General features: G+C 38.1%; 2 protein-coding genes across 5 annotated transcripts in view; one reads left to right on the forward strand and one right to left on the reverse strand.

The window, feature by feature from the left end:
• Positions 1-4,474, forward strand: part of SCAMP1 (secretory carrier membrane protein 1) — a 126,615-nt gene extending 122,141 nt beyond the window's left edge. For both annotated transcript variants that reach the window (XM_007079815.2, XM_042989042.1), the window contains exon 9: positions 664-4,474. In XM_007079815.2, the coding sequence (XP_007079877.1) occupies positions 664-828 (165 nt within the window). In that variant the 3' untranslated portion in view covers positions 829-4,474. The remainder of the gene's footprint in view (positions 1-663) is intronic.
• Positions 4,475-12,775: 8,301 nt separating this feature from the next.
• The window catches only part of LHFPL2 (LHFPL tetraspan subfamily member 2), a 171,481-nt gene continuing 157,738 nt past the window's right edge, over positions 12,776-26,518 (reverse strand). For all 3 annotated transcript variants that reach the window (XM_042989074.1, XM_042989086.1, XM_007079814.2), the window contains one exon: positions 12,776-16,824. In XM_042989074.1, the coding sequence (XP_042845008.1) occupies positions 16,568-16,824 (257 nt within the window). In that variant the 3' untranslated portion in view covers positions 12,776-16,567. The remainder of the gene's footprint in view (positions 16,825-26,518) is intronic.

The raw sequence follows: 26,518 nt of genomic DNA on the forward strand, positions 1-26,518 counted from the left end.
TTGCTCTTGAAAAGAAGTCCCGAAGATTTAAGTGATAAATCAATATGAGCAGACACTTTCCAGAAGTTTTTCCTTTCCCAAAATTTCTCAGAAGTAAATCCTTTAGGACTTGACCATACACAAAAAGTAAAATGGTACACAGAGTGAAAGAGGACAGCAAAAGTATCTTTAAGGACCTATGTATTCCTTGGTATATTAAATGATGAAATGATAATCATTTGATTATAATAGGGCTAGTGGTGTATATGTAGCCAACATGAAAATTGATAAGGCATTACTCTGAATTGTCTAAGGTGGTAAGTTAATGTATTAATGTCTGAATGTCTCTTGTTATGTTTAAACCATTCTCTGTAATATCTTAAAAAGTAGGTATAGCAGGAAAAATAGCTTTTTGCAGTTGGTTAAGAAGTTTTAAAAATTATTTTTGGTTTGCATAAGCATAACTATCTCTTCTGCATTGGGGGTAAAGTGGCAGACAATGTTAGGAAAATATTTAAATACAGAATTGTATGTCAGTGTGGTGGCTGATATTCTTGACCTTAGGAATCATGGCTAGAATCTAGTCCTTTTATGTCTGGGTAATGTCAAGATTAATTGAAGAGTTGCTGAAAATGAGTGTGTAGATTACCACTTAACTTGTCCCACTTTTTTGTGCCTCCGTAGGTACATGGACTATACCGCACAACAGGTGCTAGTTTTGAGAAGGCCCAACAAGAATTTGCAACAGGTGTGATGTCCAACAAAACTGTCCAGACTGCAGCTGCAAATGCAGCTTCAAGTGCAGCAACTAGTGCGGCTCAGAACGCTTTCAAGGGTAACCAGATGTAGAGAACCCTCCAACAGTACACTGGTACCTTCTGACTGTACTTTTTCTCCAGTTACTGTACTCTATAAATATTTTTATGTTCAAAACACAGTACACACAGCATGTATATTTCCTGTTCACTTGTGCATGGGCTAAAACCGGAAAAACTTCCTTGTCTTATTTGCCTATTAGTTTCTTAATATTTTGGTGCCCCTTGCAGAAAAAAATATCACATGCTAAATATTCTCCATATTTTTTGGGGGATGAATGTTCAGCAAATTATTTCAGTGGTGACACACTGAAATTAATATGGTACTTATGATTAAAAATGCATTTAGTACTAGCTGCAGTCATTCTTTCAAAAATCTTAGACTTAAGGATTACATATTGGAACATTAAAGCGATGCTTCATTCCATTTTCCCCATTTATACTGAAAGAAATAGGCCATCAGGGACTTAGGGATTTTAAAATTGGCTTGCTTTTTAGCAGTTTTAGTCACCAGTGAAGAGCCTGTGTGCATTTCGTAGTAGATGATGTAAATTTTATCCTTTTCTTTTTGTTTTATTTTTATAGAGTAGTTGATATTTTCATACCAATCTCTGATCTTGCATGGGCACCACATTTCTTAAAAGAATTAGTATTTTGGCTTTTGCACTGCTTATGGTTGTAGGATTGCAGAGTTGCTGGTAGAATCAAAGAAGAGATTTTCTACAATAGTTTCTGTTAAATAAAAATTTATTGGGATGCAATATGAGAACATAATATGCAGTGCATCATCCAAAAAAGGGTAGATAATCAGTGGAATAGAATGTAGTGATGATAATACTGTTTTTTGTTTTTGTTTTTTAATTTTCAGTATCCGTATCATAGTAGAATATTACTGTATGGAAACTTTGGTATATTCTTGTGGTTACTCATTTTAATTGAACTGAGATTGTGTTTGGCAGCTCTTTTTTGGGGAGTGTGTGTGTATAATTTTTAACAGAGGTATTAAAGTCTAGACTAACTCCTTGTCCAAAAAGAACATACAGTATTTCAGGGATTTTTCTTTTAGCCTCTCATCTGTAGTGGGATTAAAAAGAAAAAGATGCTGTTGTTTCACATATACTTGAATTCCTAATGCACCTCAGTCTTTGAACTTTTGAAACAGACTGAATACATTAAAATTTTTCAGCAATAGAAAAAAATGAAACCTATAACTTGCACCAAGCAAGAAAATACAAATACAGTTAAATGCATTAATTGTGACTATGACCATGTTGAAATTGTTACTATGCAGCTTAGGAGTTCATTCTTAGAGTATACTTGATTTGAAACTTTGAATCATTTTTAATATTGATTTAATGACTCAAAGACCTTTGAAAGTCATTATACTGTGTTTTGGAAGTCATTAGCTAATTTAAGATTACAGAATAATCAGTAATGATTTATTCAACTTGATTTTAAGTAAGGATAGTCTATTGGGTTAAATTATTTGAGACTGCAGATCTTCTTTAAAAATAAGAATCAGATGGGTATAAATAGTTAAATCACTTGCATTCTTTTCCCCAAATCTGGAGGTAAATGAATTTCATACTGAGGGTGGGATGATGAGTTCTCACTATTTATAAGGGAAGCTTTGCATGATAATAGATAACATGGATCCATCTAGATGGTGTTTACATTTGATTTATTTGGGATTTATTGAAATAATATACTTGGAAGATATTTCTTTTCTTATTAAAATAGGATTCAGAAAATGAATTTAAAGCTGTTTTTATGAATATTTCTGATTAGTAATAATCTCCCTACTTTGTCAAACAAATAAGCCAGTTCAAGTTCTTTAGATTCTATAATCTTACTGAAAATCTATTTTATCACAGTGTGCTGTACTGAGTGTGTATTTTACAAACATTCAAAACATTAACCACAAAATACAAGAGGAGCTCTTATATTTATCATTAATTTATATCTCAAGTCCATTTCTTTTTTCTTTTAACTACAAATGAATATAGAGACTTGAAAAATACTGACATACTTTCCTTTAAGAATAGGAATTATCTCTATTTTGTAGAAATCCCCAAAGGTAGCATTGTTAAATAGCAAATAATTAAAATCAACAGTACCTTTTTTGTGTGTGGATGGGGAGAATGTTTTAAGATCCAGTTACTTGGGTTAATACAAGCTTATGAGAGAAAATTGTTTTTTAAAAACCTAAATGTGGATTAAAATGATGGCAATACTAACAGTTTGATAAGGTATAGGGATTTTAAATTCTTAGATTCTCTATTCTCCTAACAATAGTTGGTAAATGGTCACATTTTCCAGCAAAAGATTGGCATTTGTTAATGTATTATATTTAATACTAACGTGACCCACCCAGTATCACAGTCATGAAATGGTCTTCATGTTGTAAGCATCCATGTCATTTTTCAGTTTGCAATATTAAGTTGTGGCTGTTTTACTTCAAACTAAAATTTGAACACTGGAAAATCCTTGCTCAGTGATTTGTAATTTGGGACTTGGATTATTTATCTAGGGATGTTTGTATATTTTGTCAGTGAGTAATATTGCGCTGCCATCATGATGAGTGTCATGGTTCTATATAAATGCCCTCCATCTGTCCCTCTAATGTTGCATGTTTTCAGTGGTTTGGAAGTTTTGTATATTTATTGTATTAACACAGAGTGTCATAAAATAAAATGCTGTTTACTGGATGTTAGTTTGTCTAATTTTAAACATTATATTAGCATTTCAGAGGTAGAGATGCTGTCAGTTTAATGTATATAGGTAATTCACATTTGATTTTTAAAGAATCTCTGTAATTCTAACATGTGCTGAAAAAATAAATAACATAAAAGACTTTGTTAAAAACTCTCAGCAACACAAAATGACCATTTTTCTGTTGCATTAGAACTTTTAGGTGGTGGAACTTCACTCATACTTTGATCACTCTAAGGTCAAAATACACATACTGTCTAGAAGTTAGTAAGATTCAAAATGGAAACCCTATTTTGTGGCTCAGGTTTTTCCTTGTAGGTTAAAATGGATGCCTCTGTACTAGTATTGTATTGATTAGATTGAACTTGTGTTCTGTTTCCTAACCTAGCTACCTTTGTTTATGTGCCGATGAAAGTACCTATTTGTGTATTGTTGGATTTTTCACTTGGTTATCTAAGGAGGATGTAAAAATCTAAAATGTTCATGGTGAATCTTATTCTGAGAAATACATGTTAAAATAGGAACAGCATTTTCAATTTTCTGGGTGTTACCTAAAAAGTGAGTTTGGATTTTCATTGGATGTACTGTCTTCTATAAATCTTGTTGAGATAATATATAGTTCATGTTTTAGAGGGGATTTATGTTAAATTGAGTTTATTTTCTGTAATTTATTTGTACTAGCATAATGCTTTCACAGTTACTGCTATATCTTTTTCTGAAAATGCTGACATAATAGCATTTAATTTTATATCTTTATTGGTGAAAATCTATGTTTAGACTGTTTATATATAGAGTTTGTTATAGTTTTGCATATACTTTCCCCTGTTAGAATTACCATGGCTGTCAGACACCATTGCACACTGTATTTCCTTCCATTTTTCCCTTAAGGAATATGTTTAGAGGGATTTTTTGATTCCATGTAATTAAGGCCTTTTCAAGTTAAATAAAAATGGTTAATGTAAAAATAATTGATGGTTAAAAATAAAAAAATGCCTTACTTTGATAGATTTTCAAGTACCACAGTATAAATTTATATAGAGTAGAATGTTTTAAAACACTAGAGTTGTTTTAAATACTTGTTTATTAAACTAAAAATTTATATCTTAGTGTCTAAATATTATGGAAGTGAAGTATTTCCACTAGAACTTGAGGATACATTTTACCAAACAGCATGCTTTTTGTATTGATGGGTGTTTTAAAACCTCATTAGGGCTTTGTCATAGTATATAGAGAGCTAGAAAGAAATCTATAGAAATTTGCTAAGCCAGACATTGTCACTAATCTATACAAGATAAATAGATTTATTCAATTTAAAGTTTCTGGGAAAGTGAGGAAAGACTCTTCTCTAGTGTTCTTACCCTTCCTGAGGTTTCATATTTACAGTTTAACTTTGTGGTTTTGGTAAGAAAAAGCCTTTAACCTATAGAATTTTCACTAGCACTGTTTATGTTTTCAAATGGCAAGGAGATAGGAGCCACCAGGTAGCAATGTAGTGGGTGTTAAATTTTATGTTGATTTAAATCTTGATTTATTTTTCAGCTTATATCTTTCTGGGCTTACATGGCTGATGGTGTAGTTAAAACTTTCCTGCCACTAAAACCATTTTATCTTTTCTCTAATAGGACAGAAAATAGTTAATCTTCTCCAACCTAATGATGTTTTGTATACTTAAGACAAAATTACTCTAAATATTTTCTCTACATTTAAACAGTTATACTTTGTAGAATCATAGCATGCAAATTTTATTTTTTAATTCTTATATGTAATCTTAGAATTCCTTCAACACTCATTTAGTATTTTGTAGGCCGGTGATTCTCAAGATAAATCATAGTTGTGAGTAGTTGTTACTGTTGGTAGCTTATAATATTGTTCAGCTGTTTCTTCAGCCAAAAATCACTCTTTTATCTGGTCATCACAGTAGTTCCTGCAATATTAGAGACTACACAAAAACTCAGTCCACTGGGCACACACATTCCTATTCAAAGTAGTTTTTTCTAGTTTGTTTTTTCTAGTAGTTTGTGCCTCCTACTCAAAGTAGTTTTTTCTAGTAGTTTTTTCTAGTTTGAAAGTCTTATATACCTGTTAGAGAACAATTAGAAAACATGGAAAATGATAAATGAGAAAAAAAATCTGTGTTTCTATCATCTAGGAATATCACTGCTAATGTTTTATTGTATTTTCCATTTTTTCTATGCATGCATACATTTATATAGAATTAAGGGATATAAACAGTGTGGGTTTTTTAATCCTATGTTCCCTCTTCTAGCATTATATCATAATGGTCTGATAGTTTAGCTTCTAAAATAAACTTTTTTAATTTATAAAATAAATACACATTTCAGTAGAAATTACAGAAAATATTTATAAAGCAAAAGATAAAGTTGCTCATAATTTTATACCAATAAACATTAAAATTTGGTTTATATGTTTCTATTAATTTTTGAGGAAGACACCTTTTATCCTGAAATTAAAAAATAAGTTTTTCTTTCAACCTTCTTGGGTGGTTCAGTTGGTTAATTTACAGGTATTTTGCTTTTGATGCCTTTGCTTTTGGAGTCATATCCAAAACATCATTACCAAGGTCAGTGTCAAGGAACTTACCACCTATGTTTGTTTCTAGGGATTTTATGGTTTCAGGTCTTACATTCAGTTCTCTAATCCATTTTAAGTTAATTTTGGTGTATGGTATAAAATAATGGTCCAGTTTCATTCTTTTGCATGTGGCTGTCCAGTTTTCCAAGCACCATTTATTGAAGAGACTGTTCTTTTCCCCATTTATATTTTTTAATCCTTTATCATAGATTAATTGATCATGTATGTGTGGGTTTATTTCTGGGCTCTTTCTTTTTATGCTAATATAATGTTTTGATTATTATAGCTTTGTAATATAACTTGAAATAGGGGAGTGTGATGCCTCCAGTTTTGTCCTTTCTCAAGTTTGCTTTGGTTGCCCAGAGTCTTTTGTGGTTCCATACAGATTTTAGTATCATTTATTTTATTTCTGTGAAAAATGCCATTTGAATTTTGAAATGGTTTGCATTGAATCTGTAGATGGCTTTGAGTAGTATAGACATTTTAACATTATTCTTCTGTGAGCAGAGAATATCTTTCCATCTGTTTGCGTCATCTTTATTTTCTTGAATCAGTGTCTTACAGTTTTTAGTCTGTGGGTCTTTTACCTTGGTTAAATTTATTCCTAGATATTTTATTCTTTTTGATACAATTGTAGATGGGATTATTAATTTCTCTTTCTGATAGATCATTGTTAGTGTATAGAAATACAACAGATCTTTTGTATATTAATTTCATATCCTGAAATTTTACTGAATTCATTTATTCTAACATTTTTAAAATAAAGTCTTCAAGCTCTTCTATATATAAAATCATGTCATCTACAGATAGTGGCAGTTTTATTTCTTTCTTTCCACTTTGGATGTCTTTGTTAATTTTTTACTTGCCTCCTTGCTCTTGATAAGATTTCCAATACTGTTTTGAATAAAAATGGTGAGAGTGGGCATCCTTCTCATGTTCCTGTTTCACCACTGAGTATGATGTTAGCTCTGGGCTTGTCTATTTTCACCTTGTCCATATATCACCATTACAAAAGAGGGTATGTTCCCTCTATACTCACTCTGTGGAGAGTTTTTGTTGTAAATACATGTTGAATTTTCAAAATGCTATTTTCTGCATCTATTGAGATGATATGATTTTTATCATTCATTTTGGTAACGTACTATATGAAATTGATTTGCAGATGTTGAACCATCTTGCATCCCTGGAATAAATCCTACGTGATCATGGTATATGGTTCTCTTAATGTATTGTTAAATTTGGTTTCCTAATATTTTTTGACAACTTTTACATTTATGCTCATCAGGGATATTGTCCTGTAATTTTCTTTTCTTGTGGTATCGTTAGCTGATATTGGTTAGGGTAATATTGGCCTCATAAAATGATTGGAAGTATTCTCTCCTCTTCAGTTTTTTTAGAAGACTTTGAGAATTATTGGTATTAATTCCTTGAATGTTTGGTAGAATTCACCCTTAAAGCCATCTGGTCCTAGACTTTTATTTGTTGGAGGTTTTGATTTTTGATTCAGTCCTCTTACTAGTAATCAGTCTGTTCAGATTCTTTATTTTTTCATGATTCATTCCTAGAAGACTGTATGTCACTAGGAATTTATCCATTTCTTCTAGGTTGTCCATTTTATTTGCATATAATTAATTATAATAGTCTCAACATCCTTCATGTTTCTGAGGTATCTTTGTAAAATCTGATTTTATTTATCTGAGCCGTTTTTTTTCTTTGATAAGTCTAGCTAAAGGTGTCAAGATTATGTTTATCTTTTCAAAGAACCAGTTCTTAGTTCCATTGATCTTTTTCTGTTATTTTTAGTCTATTTCATTTTTATTCTCTGATCTGTTACTTTTTTTCCTTCTAATAATTTTGGGCTTTTTTTTTCTTTTTCTAATTTCTTGCAGTGTGAAGTTAGATAGTTTGAGATTTTTCTTATTTCTTAAGGTAGGCCTGTATTGCTATGATCCCTCTTAGAACTATTTTTGCTGCATCTCATAAATTTTGGTATGTTGTGTTTGCATTTTTGTTTAAGGTATTTTTATTTCTCCTTGGATTACTTTATTGACCCACATTGGTTGTTTACAGTTGCATGGTGTTTAATCTGCACATTTTCCAGTTTTATTCTTCTAATTGGTTTCTAGTTCTGTATCATTATGGTTGGAAAAGATGCTTGATATGATTTGTTCTCTTAAATTTATTAAGAATTGTATTTGTGACTTTACATGTGATCTGTCCTGGAGAATGTTTCATGTGCACTTGAGAAGAATGTGTTTGCTGCTGCTTTTGGATGGCATGCTCTGTTTATATTTAGTAAGTCCATCTGATCTAATATGTCATTCCAGGCCAATGTTTACTTATTGATTTTCTGTCTGGATGATCTGTTTGTTGATGTCCTACTATAATGTCCTTCTGTTACCTCATTGTATTGCTCTGTCTCCCTTTTCCTTTAGGGCTGTTAATACTTGCTTTATATGTTTAGTTGCTTCTATGTTGGGCGCATAAATACTTATAAATATTATGTTGTCTTGTTGGATTGACCCTTTTATCATTATGTAATGCCCTTCTTTGTCTTTTTTACTGTCTTTATTTTAAAGTATTTTGTCTCATATAAGTATTACTGTGCCAATTCTCTTTTGGTGTATTTTTGCGTGGAAGATCTTATCATTTCATTTCCAATGTATATGTGCCGTTACATCTGAAGTGAATCTTTTGTAGACAGCATAAAGTTGGGTTTTGTTTTCTTTTATCCATTCAAACCACTCTGTCTTTTGATTAGAGAATTTAGTCCATTTACATTTAAAGTAATTATTGATAGTTATTAACTTATTGCTATTTTGTTCATTGTTTTCAGCTGCTCATATGTTATTTTTCTAAGTCCTGTTGTTCCTTTATGTTCTCATTTTCAGGTTTTTGTGTTAATAATTTATCAAGGAATGTATTGTTCCTAAGTTTGGGGGCCTAGTCTTTTGTTCTTTCTTTAGGGCAAATTGCTGGGTCAAAACATAAGCGTTTTCTTTTTTAACTCCACCTCCAATGTGGGGCTTGAACTTAAGACTCCAAGATCAAGAGTCACATTCTCTACCAACTGAACAAGCCGGGTCCTCAAAACTTAAGCATATTTTTAAAGGCCTTTGTTGTGCATTGCCAAATTGCTCCAGAAAATTTTATCAATTTACATCCTGTCAGTATTGTACGAAACGCCCTTTTTTAAAAAAATTTTTTTAATGTTTTTTATTTTTTCTTGAGAGAGAGCATGAACGGGAGAGAGGCAGAGTGAGAGAGGGACACAGAATCAGAAGCAGGCTCCAGACTCTGAGCTGTCAGCACAGAGCCTGATGCGGGGCTTGAACTCACAAGCCATGAGATAATGACCTGAGCTGAAGTCGGATGCTTCACCGACTGAGCCACCCAGGTGCCCCTGAAATGGTCTCTTTATCCACACTCTGCCAAATTGGATGTTCTTTTCTAAAGTCTTTGCCACCAGTAGGTTTTACAGGTTTGTTCTTTCAGATTCTCATTGTCCATAGATGATGGCTCATTCAACACTAACCTGTTTGTTTTTTGGTTTTGCTAAATAGGAGTGACCATGTATCCTGCATCTACAGAGAAATCTTCCACTTCCTGAAAGCACTAAGATCAGGATAATTAGGATGGAAAAAGCATTGGTGGCCTCAGGTAGCAAATCCATTGAGGCTCTCTAGGTAAAATTAGATTGGTTTTAACACGTTATGTTATTCTTCAAAATTTTTTCATCTAATAACTTTTATTTAGTGAGGACTTTATACCAGAGAGTATACCAAATGCTTTACATACATCACTTAATCCTCACACCAGACCTATGATGTAATTTCTATTACTGGCTGCATTTTTATAGATGACTAGAAAATTATCCCAGTCACTCAGTGAGTGGTGGTGAAGGGGCAGGTAGACCCGTGTTCCTCACTCCTGTTACATATGGGATCTTTGCTCCATGGTACCACTTCTTTCCAGCTTTGTTCCCTTTCCATTTTTTCACATTGATATCCATAATTCATATCCATCCTTTAGGGATAGGACTCTAGGAAAAAAAAATCCACAACCAAGAAAAAAATTACAGCATGTACTTTTGAAGTCTCCACATCAAGGCCTGGCTCTGTGATGTGTGGGTACCTGCTGTACCGTTACCAAATGGTCTTTGGCATTTGTGTTTATGTTTGGAGAAACTTTAGTTGAGGTCAAATCCTTATTAGGTTAACTATGAAGAAAATGGGCTTTTTAGCTAATAATAATAGCTGCTTATCCTGGATGAGAGGTTGTTTATAACAAAATAAGAACTATGAAACCACTATTTGTATTACCGCTGTCATACACCTAATGAACTTTTAGTGGCCGTTTTCAGGATTGAGTGAATTGAGACATGTGGTGTCCTCTTCAAAGGTATGAAAAACTACCAGGTCTTTCTCTGAAAAGGGAGGAGACAGCAGTTTTTGTCAGTTGTCAGTTTACGGTCTTTTTGGAATGGGACTTGGAAGTTATTCTGAGACTTACCTACACAGAGATGTTGGTGTTCCCCCACGGTTTGTATTGGCCTTCTTTTCACCATGTACCTTCGAGGTGAAGGAATCTACAGCTGTTTGAGAATATATAGACTTGGGTGTCAAAACTGTCTTTGAGCCTTGGCTTTGCCACTTTGTAGCTTTTTAACCTAAATTATTTAACTTGAGTTAAGTTGCTTGAGTGACAACTTATCTGTAACATGAGAATAATTTTCTTTTCATTGAGTTTTGATGAATAAATGAATTATATTAAGTGCTTAAGACAGTACATGCACAGAGAAACTGCACAGCAATTAAGAACTTTTATATTCCATCGTGTGTATTGATGACTTCCAGATCTCTTTGTATAACTTGGTCTTCTCTCCGTATCCTATTCCGGACTGCACACAGGACTTCTCCACTGGCAGCCTAAGCTGAACCCTCCCACCTTTACTGTTTCTGCTCCTCTTGGATTTCTAATCTTGGCGACAGCATCACTTTTCACCCAGTGCCCAATTTAAATAGGAAGACACTCTGGACTCTCTCCTCCTCTCTTTCCACACCCCCTCCCACTTCTGACTAGTCACCAAGCTGTCCATTTTTTCCCCAAAACCTATCTAATTCATCTTACAGTTTTCACCATCACCTGCCTTAATTCAGGCTTTGTTCTTTTGCGAATAGGTCAAAGTGGTATCCCCCTTGGACACTTGGTTGACTGCTTGCCTATAGATGTTAGATTTTTCTGTATATTTTACTATAAAAAGCCAAAGAGCTGCACATACCTACATGTTATTTGGTTGACTTTTCCTTCCGATGTGGTTTTACTGCTTCCTCTTATTTATGCTTTTATCTACATCCTGTATTCCTCAGCAAAATGAGCAGTTTACAATTTAAAGACTTATCTTGTAGAACTCTATGTGGTGAGGAAGAAGCTGCAAGGAAGAAGATAGTAGTAGGGACAGCAATTGCATGGCCCCAGCCAAATGATTAAGCAGCTGACATGGACTCTGAAATAAAGACAGTTACTGGTTCTTGCTGCTTTGAAGAGGAGGCTAAAAGTTTGCTTTGATGTTGTTTTTATCCTTTAGTGTTGCAGAGTTGAAAAGATGGTGAATTATTGGAAATTCCTGAAAACACCCACTTAAAAATAAATGTCCAAGATAGTCATGACTGTTCTTAAGTAGTTTTAATGTTAAGCAAAGACTTTTAAGGAGAGCTAGGAGTAAGTTGAATGTAGTGTTCAGAGAGATCAATCATGAGAAGCTGATCCAGTAGCAGAATTGCTAGGTAAAAACTAAGGATGAAATGGGAAGCAATTATGAGGATTCTCCAGCCTCTGCTGGCATGTAAAGTCAGGGTCCTTTCTCTTTTGGATTAAAGATGTGATAGTTGAAAAAGCAACCAAAAATTTCCAATTTTGCTTGAGATATTTAGATAACTTGTTTGGAGTATTTTTTCTTGAGTGATTCGAATAATTTTGTCAGCTTTTAATTTTTACTTCTGTCAGAAACCTAGCAGGTTTCAGGTATGTTTAGAAGCCAAAGCATAAATGTTGCTTCAGCTGTTATGGGTCCTCAATCAGAAAAGAAATAGCCATTTTTGTTTATTCTGTCAGATAAGTGCTTCATGGGATACGGAGAGTTGAATCAGAGTTTATGAAATAGGTTGTGTCATCTTTGAATTAATAAATTAGAATTCTCCTTCTTGATAAGGCTTGTTATGGGCAGGATTACCTTCAAGAAATGTGGATGTGGAACTGTTCCACAACTGGCTCTTCATATTGGAAGAGACGGTGCCCTTCATCTGACTTTCTTCCTTGTCATTATTACACATATTTCTTTGTAAAGCCTTTGTAATACTTAGAAGCATTTTCATATTTCTTAAATTTACTGTAAAATTTAAGATATTTGTATAGTATTTGAGAGTTTCCCCCCCCCCCATTTATATTGATGCTTCTCCAAGGAAGAAATGTGTACTTAATATTAAAGTTAAAGCTAACCTAAGGTAGGGATATATATGTTACTAGTGAATGGAATAAAGTACCTGAATATTTTTTCCTATTGTTAATATTACATATAAGTTAGTGTTTATCATAAAATTTGACTGGTAGATGTTTTCTTGAGAAACTTGTATATATCCCATTGAAACCAATAGACTTAAACTTGAAAAAAATCAGGATGAGTTTCCAAAATCTGGTTTAATTAAGATCTGGGGAGGGGAGGGCATTGTGAAATACATATGCACAAGAACCTAATCAATGCTAGACAGACAATGTATTAGTTTACAATACAATAGGATAACCACAAATTTGAAGGCTCAAATTGAGTCCATTAGCGGTAAATACAATTTTCTATTTGGCTCAAGTGGCTACTGAATATCAAGTGATGCTGAGTTCCTCCAAAGCACCTAACGAACCCCCAGCCTTGGAAGGAGTTTCACCACAGTCTCAGAAGAAATCCCAGTCATGCCTTTAACTCTTTTGGCCCTTGGGAGTCATTGCTGCCCCAGTACAAATACAGGCCAGGGATTTCTAGTGGCCACATGTTATTGCACAGAGAGGTCTGTTCTAAGCCAGACTCTTATGGCTACAAAGGTGTGAGAGCAGCCCTTAAATAGTGGTCTAGCATTAATGTGATCTATCAAAGCGTGTTAAGAAATAGCTCCTTAGTGATTATGTACCAGCTACTAGTTATCACACTAACAGAAAAGGCAACATGGCAGCTTCACATTTCACATGAAAGACTAGCATTCACTGGGCCTGGTGCTGGCTTAATTTTCACGTAAATCTAGTGATTATTTTAATTTAGACCCAGGAATAAATGATTCCATACCAGTCTTGTCTTCACATCAGTTTGTGTAGCATTTAAATTGTTACGGGGTTAATGACTAGGCCATGAAGGCAAAAAATGTTTACCTCTCCTTTGCCAAAACAGAAACAATCCCTGTTTTGACTCCTGTCCAGTTTCCAAAAAAAACAAAACATACATACACCTTTGTTATTGCACATCTTTCACACAGACTTGTGTATGTATAATATACATATATATTTTTTAAATATGCTACACATAAAAAAAGACTATGGCACTTTACATGTTTAACAAAGATCATTACACCACAGAGGTTTGAAAACTATACAAAAACCCTTACACAATGAATGTAACATTGTTGAAATAGCACACAGGTTTAAAAAAATCCACAGAATCCAAGGCAGATATTTCTGCCCTCTTGGAGTTCATTGAGAAGCCCAGCCCATCACAAAACTTTAAGCGCAGATGCAGGCAAAAATAAATAAGACTTTTCTGGTAGTAGTAATGGTCCAGGTGTATTAGACTTTGAGACTGAGGTGATGAGGTGATTGATATTAATTACCAAAGTGTGGGTCAACACATTCCTCATATTCAGTGGTTTTTAAACAGCTGTACAGTTTTGGTGTAGACTAGCATGATTTTAATGGTCCATTTTCCCCAAAGCCTAGCTAATGGACTGAAGGTTTAAAAGGCCCAACATTACTTCTTACTCTGTCTCTGCTAGAGAAATTCCATCTCTGATTACTAAGTCAGCACTTAAGTAGTTTTTAGTGGTTTGGGGTTATGTGTGTGTGCATGTGCTTTGTTTTCTGTAGCATTCAGACTGATGGAGTAGAACACTGGCCAAGTAAGGTTTACGCTTGTGACTACTGTTATCAGGGTGTTCCAGAGATACATCACCACCTAAGCCGAAGAACAATCAGACAGTAAAGATGATGGACATGCTCAGAGGAGTGTCAGGGCTTAGGACTTGAACTTGTCTGTAAGAAGGAAAGTTAGAGTATAAAATTAGTGTTAGGGAATTAGGAAATGGGTTCTCTATTTTTTACAGCAAAAAATAGAGTGAATCTTCTGATAAAAGGAATTGTTTTTGTTTTTTTTTAATGAAAATTACTGCTCAGGTTTAAAAAGTAGTTACTATGGGCATTGAGGCTTGGTGAGAGCATATAAATGCACAGTCAGGGACAGGAGCCCTGTCCATTGGCTGCTGTAACCTATTTCTGTGTGGTGGTCGATAGGATTGTTTCCTGAGGCTGTACCGAGGGCTGCTATGAGGATACCTCTTTACCCCTTCTCTTTTCAAAAGAAGTCCTAGGACTACATGTTGCTTATTTTGAACTTTGGTCGAACACTGGTGAACTCATTAAGGCCAGGTTCTACACCACCACCCCTCCTGCCCTTAGCTTTTAATTTGTGTGATAGGATGATTTGTGGTATAGACCAGAGGCCAGAAGGGAATAAAATTTCAGTCACTCCATTCCATCTACAAATAAAGCAGTTATTTGTTTTGCACCAAGGCATGGTTTTAGAGTCAGCCTGAAGATGATTCACTGGGGCAAGGTCGTAAAATCTGAATCAGGGTTCTATGCCTGATGGCACTTAGAATACAATACTTTACACAGAGCAGGTGCAGAGTAAATTATTTAAGCTTTCAAAACAAAGCAAGCTGTCACATGAGCAGATTCATAAGCCCAAATAGACCTATCCTTTTAATTCTTCCAGAAATCTCACAGGTCCAACTCCACTTGCTTAAATTTCTGTATCATTCTGCAGTTCTGAAGCTTGGGGCAATACCCAACTGGGTTCTTGCCACTGAGATCATTCCAAAGTAAATTTAAAGTGATGGCTAATACCATTTTTCTCAATCCATTTTATTGGCAACTTACAGAAACTCGATTAAAGTCTCCTGAATCCTTTTTAATAGTGGTGTTCCATTATTTTTGTAAACAGTTATAGGCAGGTGCTTTAAGCTTGGTTTCGCTCTCGTTTTTGTATTAACTTTCTACTCTGTGCATTTTTGGGTATGAAGCCTTTGATGCAAATTACCCATTGCAGTAATTTTAATGTTATTTTAGTCTGCTTTCAGGATCAATACCAGTAACTGGAGAAACTTGACTTAGATGACTAGCTCCTTTTTTCCTGCAAAGAATGTCATTCAGTTGCTGCTGGGGTTGGAAGTACAGCTGACTACCACATGGTTACCAGTGGGAAGAGGTCTCCCCACAAGTGCTGAGATTCTGGCAAGTTCTCCCACTGTACATCTGAATGAGCCACAGCTGGCCTAGAGATCTCTGTTCCTGGAATGAGGAAACAGGGTGAGGTTTCCTTTGGCAGTCAAAGCTCAATCCTAACCCTAGGAGAAAAACATGTGATCTCCATTGGAAGAGGAGACTGGGCCAGTACTGGTGCTAGCCTGACTGCTGGGAACTGGAATGAGTTTGTCTTCACTAGCAGGATTTTCTTCTTTATTCTCATGATCATACAAGTCCTTATTCTTTCCTTAGTCAAATTTCTAAAATCTTGGAATTACAGTTCAATAGATCTACCTTACTCAGGAATTCAGCCTAGAATAAGTTCCATAACAGCATTCCACACTGACCTGCTCACCCCTCGGTCAGCTAATTAAGAGGCAGTGTCTTGTATGCCCTTGAGCACACATCCCTATTCCCAGTAAGTATGCAGTCTTCATTTTTAGTCTCTGAGAAAACTTGGAAGAACTAGGAGGAGACAAAAACACCAACCCCCAAACCTCATTCTGAGGCAGAGATGCTCACAGGCATGCAGCCTTGTGGCAGAAACACATCTCAAAATAGCCTGAAAATCTAGCTCACAATCTCCTTTGTTACCAGAAGAACTGCGGCCTTAATGGTTTAGATCATTATCCTTTGTTGAGCCTTGAGGGAGATGAAGTCAGACTTGTCAACTTGTGCCAGGCTTCATGCAGTATTTTTATATTCCATCTCTGACATTTTGCACTGTGGTCCTCGAGTGCCATCACTTAGGTGACTGTTGCCTCTCATTGGTCCTGTTAAGGCTCAAGGCTGTGGAATGTAGGCTTTGGTAGATAAAGGCTAGTTCTTCACTTGACTCAGATGATGAAACCAGAGGGGTGCTGTTTCACAAGGTTACATAGGCAGAAAGTGGCATTTGTGTCTCTTCCAAACTAAAGGAGGCATATAAGGCTTTTCCCCTCTTCAATTTCTTCCTGTACTTTGTCACTGGAGGTTGCAATTTCTGCTTGTGCGGAGAAGACAGCACAGATGAAGGTGAGGACTGTGCCTCCGATGGCGGTGTAAAAGGCCCAGCCCAAGGAGCAGTCTCCGGGTTTGTAGGCCGATGCATAGTGTCCACAGTAGCCTATGGCCTTCTGGCAGCCCCAGCCCGCAGGGTAGAGTATCAAACCCAGAATAAGGAACAGTCCTGCAGGGCAGAAGAGAAGACAGGTGAGAACCTCCCCTGGCTTTACGGTATAAAGTGAATAACTATACAGATACGTTGTAATTGTTACTGATTTCCCTGCTTTGGGCAATGGCATCTGTTTTGCAATATCAAGTGTCAGGGACTATTTTATGCAACTAATCCAACCTGATCAAGAAATCTCATCCCTTTCTTAGAAATATTTTTAGCCTCTTTTATACGTACTGGAATGTGAACTCAGTAATTTCTAGAAAAGCAAATCAAACTTATTTTTTCTTCCCACAAAGCTCTTATAGCACTGAGCATTTTCCTATAGGTCTAAGGCAGACATTGGCAAACTAAGGCCCACAAGTGAAATGCAGACTTGGTTCTATAAATAAAGTTTTATTGGAACACACCCTGTGACTATTCATTTTATGGACTTGGACTGTGGCTGCTTTGGTGCTGGAACAGCAGAGTAAGTAATTTCTACAGACCCTAGGGCAAGAAAGATCTAAAATATTTATTTACTATCTGGAATTTTGCAGGAAAAGTTTGCCAACCCCTGTTCTAAGGAAATTCACACAGAACCATGGTTAAATTGCAAGAGACCAGATCTTAACCTGAATTAAAGCCTATGAGGAGTCTTTTTGTTGGCATTCACCAACAACCAACTGCATACCCAAGTCAGAGATTTCTATACTTATGTAAGGATTTAGAAACACACCGCAGGGGCTCCTGGGTGGCTCAATTGGTTGAGGGTCTGACTTCGGCGCAGGTCCTGATATTGCAGTTCGTGAGTTCGAGCCCTGCAGCGGGCTCTGTGCTGACAGCTCAGAGCCTGGAGTCTGCTTTGGATTCTGTGTCTCCCTCTCTCTGCCCCTTTCCCACTCATGCTCTGTCTCTCTCTGTCTCTCAGAAAATGAATAAACATTAAAAAAAATTTTTTTTTAATTAAAAGAAAAACACACTGCAAACTTCAGAACTGTTTTGTCTGAATTCTTTTAGAATGCTTTTAAATGAATTTGGCCCTGAGTAGACACTAATAAGCTCTGTTGCCACTTTGCTGACCCCACCACCCTATCATTAACTTGTGTTAATGTGTCCATTTTTCTGTTCCTTATGGCTTCACTGCTATGTAACTGAGAGTTCTCTTGCCAGCTCTAGGAGTTGAGGACTAAGGCAAAGCAAGTGAGACAAAATGTAAGGAGACCATCACTTTCAGGGGTCTGCCCTGTGGGAGAGAGTGAGTACATTGCCTGCCCGCCTCTAGCCCTGGCTACCAGTCCCATACCAGAAGCTGCTCATAAGGAAGTCCAGAACCTGAAATGACAAAGGCAACAGAGGGCCCCAAATCTTACCTAATGTAACTTTCTCGGTAGAAAGAATGCCGCAAGAGGATGGCCTTATTTTATGTGGCAGGAGAAAAAAAGTTTTCTCTGCAAAATGACACCTGTATAATCAAGATTGCTAATTTATATCCCCCAAAAGCTTTTTCAGATACCTTGCAGTGGCAATTCTATCCTCCTCATTTAATCTTGGTTCTAAATTCTGTCTTCCTACCTTTACTGAAATTCTCTGGGTTTACCACACCAAAGCTTCCAAGTCATTACAGCAACTTTCCCACAAAAAAGAACGTGACTGAACCTGTAGTAGTATTAGGTTTGAACAAGATCAAGGGCTGTGTTTCAAACCACAGTTCACAACTTTCATGGTTCTGTCTTCATCCTATGATGACATCTTCTCACCAAGCATGGCATTTCATGTCTGATTTTGGATCTGACCATCCCTGCTTCCCTAATTAATTCCATTGTTCTACTCTGGAGGCCTTCGAGGACTTTCTAGCAGGGATGGAATAGAGAGAACTGGTTCCTCTGTTCACTGTCTGAAGAAGGGTGCTTCAAAAATGAAGTCTTTGCAACCCTGCAACCCTTTATTTCTCCATAGGTCAGAGTGCTAGGAAGTAGGTAGAGAAATGCCCTCCACAGTCAGATGCGTAAGTGAAAGGAGCTAATTCCCCCAAGGATAAGGCCAGGCCGCCAGTGAAGAATGTGTTGGTACTCTAGAATATGCAAGGTCTTAGCAAAGACTCACTAAATTAAGAGGTGGGTCAGTTAATAGTTACAAGCTCTGAGTTCAGGGTATGACAGGGGTTTGAACCCAAGCTTTTGCCAGTTAAGACTGGTGCCCTTAGAAAAAAATCTCTTTTGTCTGATTATGATTCCTCACCTGTACAATGGCTAATCCTTAACTCATAAAATAGTTGTGAATGTTAAAAGCACCTAAAAAATACTTTCCATGTCCCTAATAGTAATGGCAGTAACAAAACTGGAACAGACTAGCAGCTGACAATAGGTGAAAACCTTTGGCAGATCCCTCCCATATAAAAGCACAGTTTAAAGTTCACCAGTTATGAATAAGCAAACCCGTTCAATTTTGAGGGTATATTTTGAAAGATGTAGTAATTGGGTGGGGAGGAGGGGAGAACCCAAGCTACAACTTAATAACCTTGGAAGAATATATATACTCTCCTCCATCGGAACATACTTTATTCAGCTGGGGAGATCTAAAATTACTGAGCAAATTCTTTTGTATTTCAAAGGGCCTATGATAAAGCCTGATTAATCTCCATCTCATTCCCTAGGAAACTTCACCCAAGGAACATGGAACTTTGGTAGTCTCCACCCACAGGTACTAAGTTACCACCCTGGAAATGGTGAGGGACCATGGCTGAGACTTCTGCAAGGATTCAGAGACTCTCTGGCATGGAGGCTCTATGGTCAAGCTCTAGGCAAGGGAGCCTAATTAGCTGCTTGTCCCTATAAAAGACCCGAGTGTTCATATTTAAATTGTGGCTCTGATTAAATATTAATTATGTATATCATTTTATTATTGGGCTTAAGCCACAGAAGTAATGTTTCTTAATATGATCAAGACAGAAAGCATAGAGTTTGCCTTTACACAGGGATGGAGTTGGTTTTAGGACATAAAAAATACCTTAATTTGGCTATTTCAGATCCTTGTGGGAAGTAGGCAGTTTCAAAATAATTAAATAATACAGTCTTTATTTTAATATCAGATCCCTCTTGACCAAGCAGTCACAAATATTCTCTCCAACACTGCTCCTTAGTGCTTCTAGCTGTTCCCCCTTTCTAATAGCTCAGCTAAGGTTCTAATAGTGCGTCAGCCCAGCCTAAAATCCTGTGGCAGCTATTGGCCAATTTGTGAATAAGGACAGCAGGGAGGCTTTTCTTAACATAGAAGGGTGCCATGCTTATGAGTCTGTCCAAAGCCTCAGCTTGAATATTTATAAGCCCACAGGGCAGTCCATGTGGGAGGGTAAAAAAAGTGGGCCCTGGTATTTCTGCAAGCCCTGGTGGGTGCCATCTGTGCTGAAACCACAGGCTGCCACCCAGGGCTGCCAGCCTAGACAAACACAAGAGTGCCTTAACCAGATTCTCAGAGGGGGGAAATGGCTACCATGTACCTTGCTGTGGCTTTTGGGATCTCTCCTCCCAACACTCATCAGAGTTGTTACCAGCACAGTTAATGCCATGAAAATGCAAGACCTACGTCTCATTGAGAGAAAGGAAACAGTGGGCCTTTGGGTAAGCAAAAAAAAAAAAGTCCCATTTTTCTTCTCTCTGGTATTTACACACAGGCTCTCTACCAAAGGAATTCCAGAAAGTTTAATGATTCAGGTGGCCCTCTCCAGTGACTGCCACGCTTAGTCCCTACCTTACAATGTCCTAACTCCACTGCTCTCAGGCCCAGTGCATCTTATGAGCAGCCTGGGCCCTAACAAGCATTCCTTAGCACTGAAACACCACTCTAACAGATTTTTTTTTGCTTGTTAATAAAAGCGAGAAACAGATCCATTAGGGTTCCCCATCTCAGAGTAAAATCCAACTTTCTCTTTCTCTCTTTGGCCTTCAAGGCCCTGCCATCCGGCTCCCTATTACCTGTTCAAACTGACCCTTGCCTGCCTTTGTAACCCTGTGCTCTCTGCTCCAGCCTCACCAGCCAGAGGGCTTTTTCACGGACATCCAGCCATGCTCGGGCCTTTGCACTTGCTATTACTCTTCCCAGCAGTGTCTTCCTTCCAGATGGCTTTTAGGCTACAGATGCCACCGTGTTGGTGTGGCCTTCCATTCCAATCTATTTAAAATTCCAACCCTGTATCTCCCCACTGTCCTTGCTTTATTTCTCCTTAGCATTTATGATTACTAACATAGAATATATTACTTTGCATCATATGAAACTTTCACTATTTGACCATTTGTGACCTACAAAAATGGACACAAAATGTAGTTCAACCTACTATTTTACTTTATTTCCATCTCCATCCTAGACTTTAAACTCCACGAGGGCAGGGACTTTTGTATTACATGGTTAAGCACTATGAAGCCAGGACTCAGAATAGTGCTGGGAACATAGTTAAACCTGTAATAAAATATCTTTAAACCACGGTGCATCCCGTGAAAACCACTTAAAACTTGACAGATACCAGTCAATAAGAATGAAATGTGCCAGCAGGAAAGGAAATGACGACTCTTGGTTTATCCTGTCCCACTGTCCTGTTGCAGGTCTGTGAATCCCAGTGTTTAGAAGCAAACTTAAGCCCTGACCTTCAAAATAGGCTTAATGATACCAGCTAATGAGACAGAATTAAAGTCTTAAACAGGCACGTCAGACAACAGGCAGAAGAATGTAGTAAGACCTCCCAAGTCTGCTGCATATCGGGAATGGTTCTTCTGGTCCTCAATTTGGAGTATACCACCCAGGGGCACTCAGCTTGGTTGTGGGTTATAGCTAGAGATCAAATGGCAGGTGAAGTGTGCTCTGGAGTGAGTTTAACATAAGAGCCATGCCAGAAAATGGTCTGATCTTCCTCTGCCGCTATTAAAAAAGTAGTTTCTGAAGTTAGGTCAGCCCGTAGTTGTCTCTGGGGTCTATCACCTTGCCCTAAAGCATTACTGTTTGGGGAGAGGGGTGATAGAGAAAGGGACTAGGCCAGTGGGCCTTTGCTTTTCTTCTGACTGGCATATCTCCCCATGTGCCTGGTTGAGCAGTGATTGGCCCAGCTGGGAGGAAGAAAAGCAGGGAGAATGATACTGCCCAGCGACCAAAGAAAACAGCTAGCACTGAAAGAGACAGGAAGTCATTCAGAGGGCTGATAACCTCTGCCATGGCTCAACTTGTTAGAATGGTACCCGAGAAGGTACCATTTTCTACAACTTTAAAAGATATCCTCATCTCTGTACCCCATCTCCTCTCTTGTTAGCAGCCTCCCAGTTTGTTGCCCCAAGAGGATTAGAAGATGCCAGCATCTGCTCACCATGGGGTCACCTGGGGATGACTTAACTTTGGGGAAGAAAAAAAATGAAAAGAAACTGGTGGTTAGTTACTTGGACTACCCAAGACGCCACCACAGGCCGGACACAGAGCCCTGACAAGTCCAGTGAGGCCAACCACACGGTGTCGGTTCTCTCATGATGTATCACATGAGCTATCACAGTGCAGTGCCCACCACGCCCCTCTGCTGTTTTAGTAATATCTACCCCTACCCTGATGGAGCTTTTAGATTCAACCCTGGATTCCCAGCCGTGTGATCTTGCTGCATAGGAGTTTTCAGTCTCTGGTCAACCTAAACATGTGGTTTGGATTTAACTCAAATAATTAAACTACATGAGCTCTAAGAGGATAGGAGCTATGTCTTATTACAGCATTTTCAGTGCCTAAAATCTAGAAGGTTCTAAAAAAAAACCAAAAACATGAATGAAATGCACCAAGAAGAGTAAAGTCCTCACCCTCTTGCTTTGTGACCCACATTCATTGACTGTGATTAGACCAACCACAGAGTTGTATATCTTATGTAATTTTTGAACTACTGCCCTGGAATCAAATAATGATAGCAAATGTACATTTTAAGGAAATCCTTTAGGTGCGAAGACGAACATCTCCATAATCCTGCCAAGCCCCCAAATTTAGAAAGACTAGGAGTTGCTGAATATAATAAATAATACTTTACTTGAGCTGAAGATGACTACCTCACGTTTTATGAGATGCCAGGAATGGGGGAGCCCAGTCTGAACCATAGCTCTTTAGTCTGTGGAGGAAGTGAAGAAAGTCTCCATGCTGTTTCAGTCTCTCCTTGGCTGTTAGAGCATCGCCTCCTTCCCTCAAGATCAAACACACAATTGTCACTCTTTTACCACCAGCTGGCCAAGGGTATGGACTCAAGGTTTCTTGTCTTTTGTGGGTCACCCACCATTTTTGTGGAAGAAAGCCATTTTTCCTGGGCTGACAACATCAGAACCAAAGGCTGGCTCCTGTTCTACAGAAAAACAAGTGGGTCTTTGGGCATCACGTTCCTACCTCCTCTTCAGACAGGCTTCCAGACAAAACTGCCAAGACAGGCTAGACCTTAGTTTGCAAAGCAATTTTCTAAGGACAGGAAGAAAAGAAGGCCATCTGTTACTGCTACTGTCAACCTGTAGCGAGGCCCCCAGCGAGGGACACAACACTGAGCCTCCACTAGATTGTAATCAAGAAGCTCATTCTAAAGCTAGAAATATCCTAATCTCTCTGGAGAGTGAGCACACAGCAGATAGTTGACAGTAGGCTTACTAGCTTTAGATAAATTTGGGTTCCAATTAGGTAATTCACAGGGAGTGTGTGCTGAGTATATACCATGTACTTGTCCTGCTGCCTGACACAGTCCAGGGGCCACAGCAGGGGTAGAGGACTGGGGTCATGTAGGGTTTCATAGGCTTTAAACACTTTTAGGCCAGTAATCCTCAAGGAATCTGGTCACACCACACATACCACCATTCCCTGAACAAGGGGCCTTATATTCCTGCTGACCCCTTGGGTAGTCATCTACCTGGAAATATCCCCTGTCCCCCAATTCAGATGTCCCCTCCATGTGAAACATGTGTCATCACTTCCTGCCAGAATGGTATTCTCTGTGTGCTTTCACCCTGTGCATATTCCTCTTCAGCTCTTTATCACATTGTTATTTTTGTATATTTATTCAACAGCTATTTACTGAGTTCTCGCCTCAGTGCCAGTCATTATACTCAGCCCTCAGGATACAGCAGTACCCTGGTAGGACTCTGAGCCCCTTGAGGGCAGCAAGTTTTATTTGTGTACATCACAATTTTGTCTTAGCGTTTACCATAAACCTGATGGGTGTGTCACAGTTAACTTTAGATAACAGAGGTCAAGAGTTCAATTTACTTCTTTGAAATAGCCACTGACTCTTCTAGGAACACAGCTGGGGACCCCTTTCAGGTCTACCCTGTGACTCAGAGGTCTGGGATGTGGACCTAGCTTAGCCTGGCTCCAGGTTTTGTGGACGCAGCTCAGTTCACCACAGCATAATGCCAGGAGGCTGCCCCTGACACCACACCCCTACACCTCATTCCCTTTCTCCAAGGCAGCCATCTCTCTAACAAGAAGCAAGGCAAGTAAGACCAGAGAATGACTGACTGGCTTCTAGTATCCCAGCCCCATTCTAGGACACCGTTCAGAGAGCATTCCAGGCTTATGGGGAACTCCAATCAACAAGTTCAAAAAGTACCGACAGTAAAGGATTAAAGCAAAACAGTTCTCCTTGCAAGAATTTTAGCTCATCTGCCATGTTGGCTTTTTCTCCTCAGCATCCTTTGCTGTTCTTCCTTAACTTTCCAATATCTTAACTCTAGAGTGCCTGGGGCTCAATCCTTTGTCCTCTTCTCTGTATTCTCTTCATGGATCACACTTGGTCCCATGGCTTTAAATACTCTAGGCTCTCATCTCCAGATGTGCATATCCAACTGTCTACCTGATCTCTCCTTGGATGTCTAACAAGGTACTTGAAAATTATGTGCAAACCTAACTCTTGTCCCTCCCCACTTCACAAGCTTATCTTTGCTCTGTGGACTTCACATCTGCAAATAGGAGTTCAGTTCTTATACCTGCTCAGGCCAAAAACCTTAGCATCATTGTTGACTCTGCTCTTTCTCTCAGAGTCCACAGCTCTCTATCAGCAAGGCCTATGAGCCTTCCTTCTAACTGTTCTCTGGGCCTGGAAAGCTCCTTCTCCTGATTACCCATAGGGCTGACTCCTTTATCTCCTTTTAAGTCTTTATATCTGTTCTCCCTGAATTCTATGCTGACTAGCCTATTTCATATTAGAATTTGTCCTCTTATCATCCCACCATACCTAACCTCTCTTACCCTGGCTACACCTTTTTTTCTTCTGTAGCATCCATCACCTTTTAATATACTAAATAATTTACTTATTTGGTTTACTGTGTCTCTGCCATCTTCAGTGTAAATTGCATGAAGAGAAAGAACTTAGGTTATTCTTTATCCCAATTGACTAGAACAATGTAAGACCTATAAAAGGTGCTCAGTAAATATTTGTGGGATGGATGAAAAGACAGTGCTGTGATGCAGATGTCACATCTTAAAGAAAACTAATGTAACATACTTGACAAGTTTTTTAAATGGTTGGAAGAAAAGCTTCAGTCAATAACGTGGATCTCTGGTGTTGGTAATTTTGGCCAACACAACAGCCATACTTACTAATGAAACCCACACAAGGTCCAAACCACGGTACTGGCCTTTTACTTGACTGCAGGCAAGGAAAACCTCCTTTCTAGCTATAGAAAATGATGTTCTTTGGGAGAACACAAAGAAAAGGGTATTAAGCCAATTAAATGTAACAGATTTTCAGTTATCTAGCAATTAGCCTTAGTTTAGCCTCAAAACTCTGAAACTGTTTCCAACAATGGCTGGCTGCAGTGAGGACAGCTAAAAAGAGAGCGAAGCTGTGGCTGACTTGTGGGAACTTTCCAAGACACCAGAGGGGAGGGAATCAGTGCAGGGATAAACCTGGGGAAGTTCAGGAAAAATGGCAGGTGACAGAAGGTAGAAGGATACAAGGGTAAATGAAGGAGGTGGACCATGGCAGTTTGCAAAGAGGTAAGGGTGGTACCTAGAAGCAGCATAAGTCTGGAGAATGTAAAGACCAACAGAAGGTGCCAGAATTGAAGGCAGAGAACACAGAAATGCTCTTTAGCCCAGGAAAAGACTCCCCCCAGCCCCCACCTCATCAGCAGCCCAGAAGGCAGGGTCACATGTTAGCATCTGATGTGTGTGGTGTGCATTCCAGGAGAGGAATACCATGTTGAGTTATTTACCTCTAAGTCTGGAACCATCATGTGGTACAACAACTGATGTACAGGGTGATTTACAACAAACCTAGGGATGCTGGTTAACATTTACCTGGATGTTTAGCTCTCTCTTCTGTCTAAATTTGAATTCTTCCCCAAATCATCTTTCATACTGACAGTTGGAAGTCATTTTGGCCGTCCTTAATGGCTATTTGTAGATCATCAACTGTTACTAGGTGAAGACACTTCTCTTTTACAGTACCCCAAGGCAAACATACATCATGAAGAAGGCACACTGTATCAGACCATCTCCAGTTCCCACCCATTGAATCTGTCATCAAGCTTATTCTTTTTTTTAAACAATTTTTTTAATGTTTATTTTTGAGAGAGAGAGAGAGAGAGAGAGTGAGCAGGGGAGTGTCACAGAATTAGGGATACAGAATCTGAAGTAGGCTCCAGGCTCTGAGTTGTCACTACAGAGCCTGATGCGCGGCTTGAACCCACGAACCATGAGATCATGACCTGAGCCGAAGTCAGACGCTCCACCAGCTGAG

This window comes from Panthera tigris, chromosome A1 (genome assembly GCF_018350195.1).
Source record: "Panthera tigris isolate Pti1 chromosome A1, P.tigris_Pti1_mat1.1, whole genome shotgun sequence".
Classification (NCBI taxonomy): Eukaryota; Metazoa; Chordata; class Mammalia; order Carnivora; family Felidae; genus Panthera; species Panthera tigris.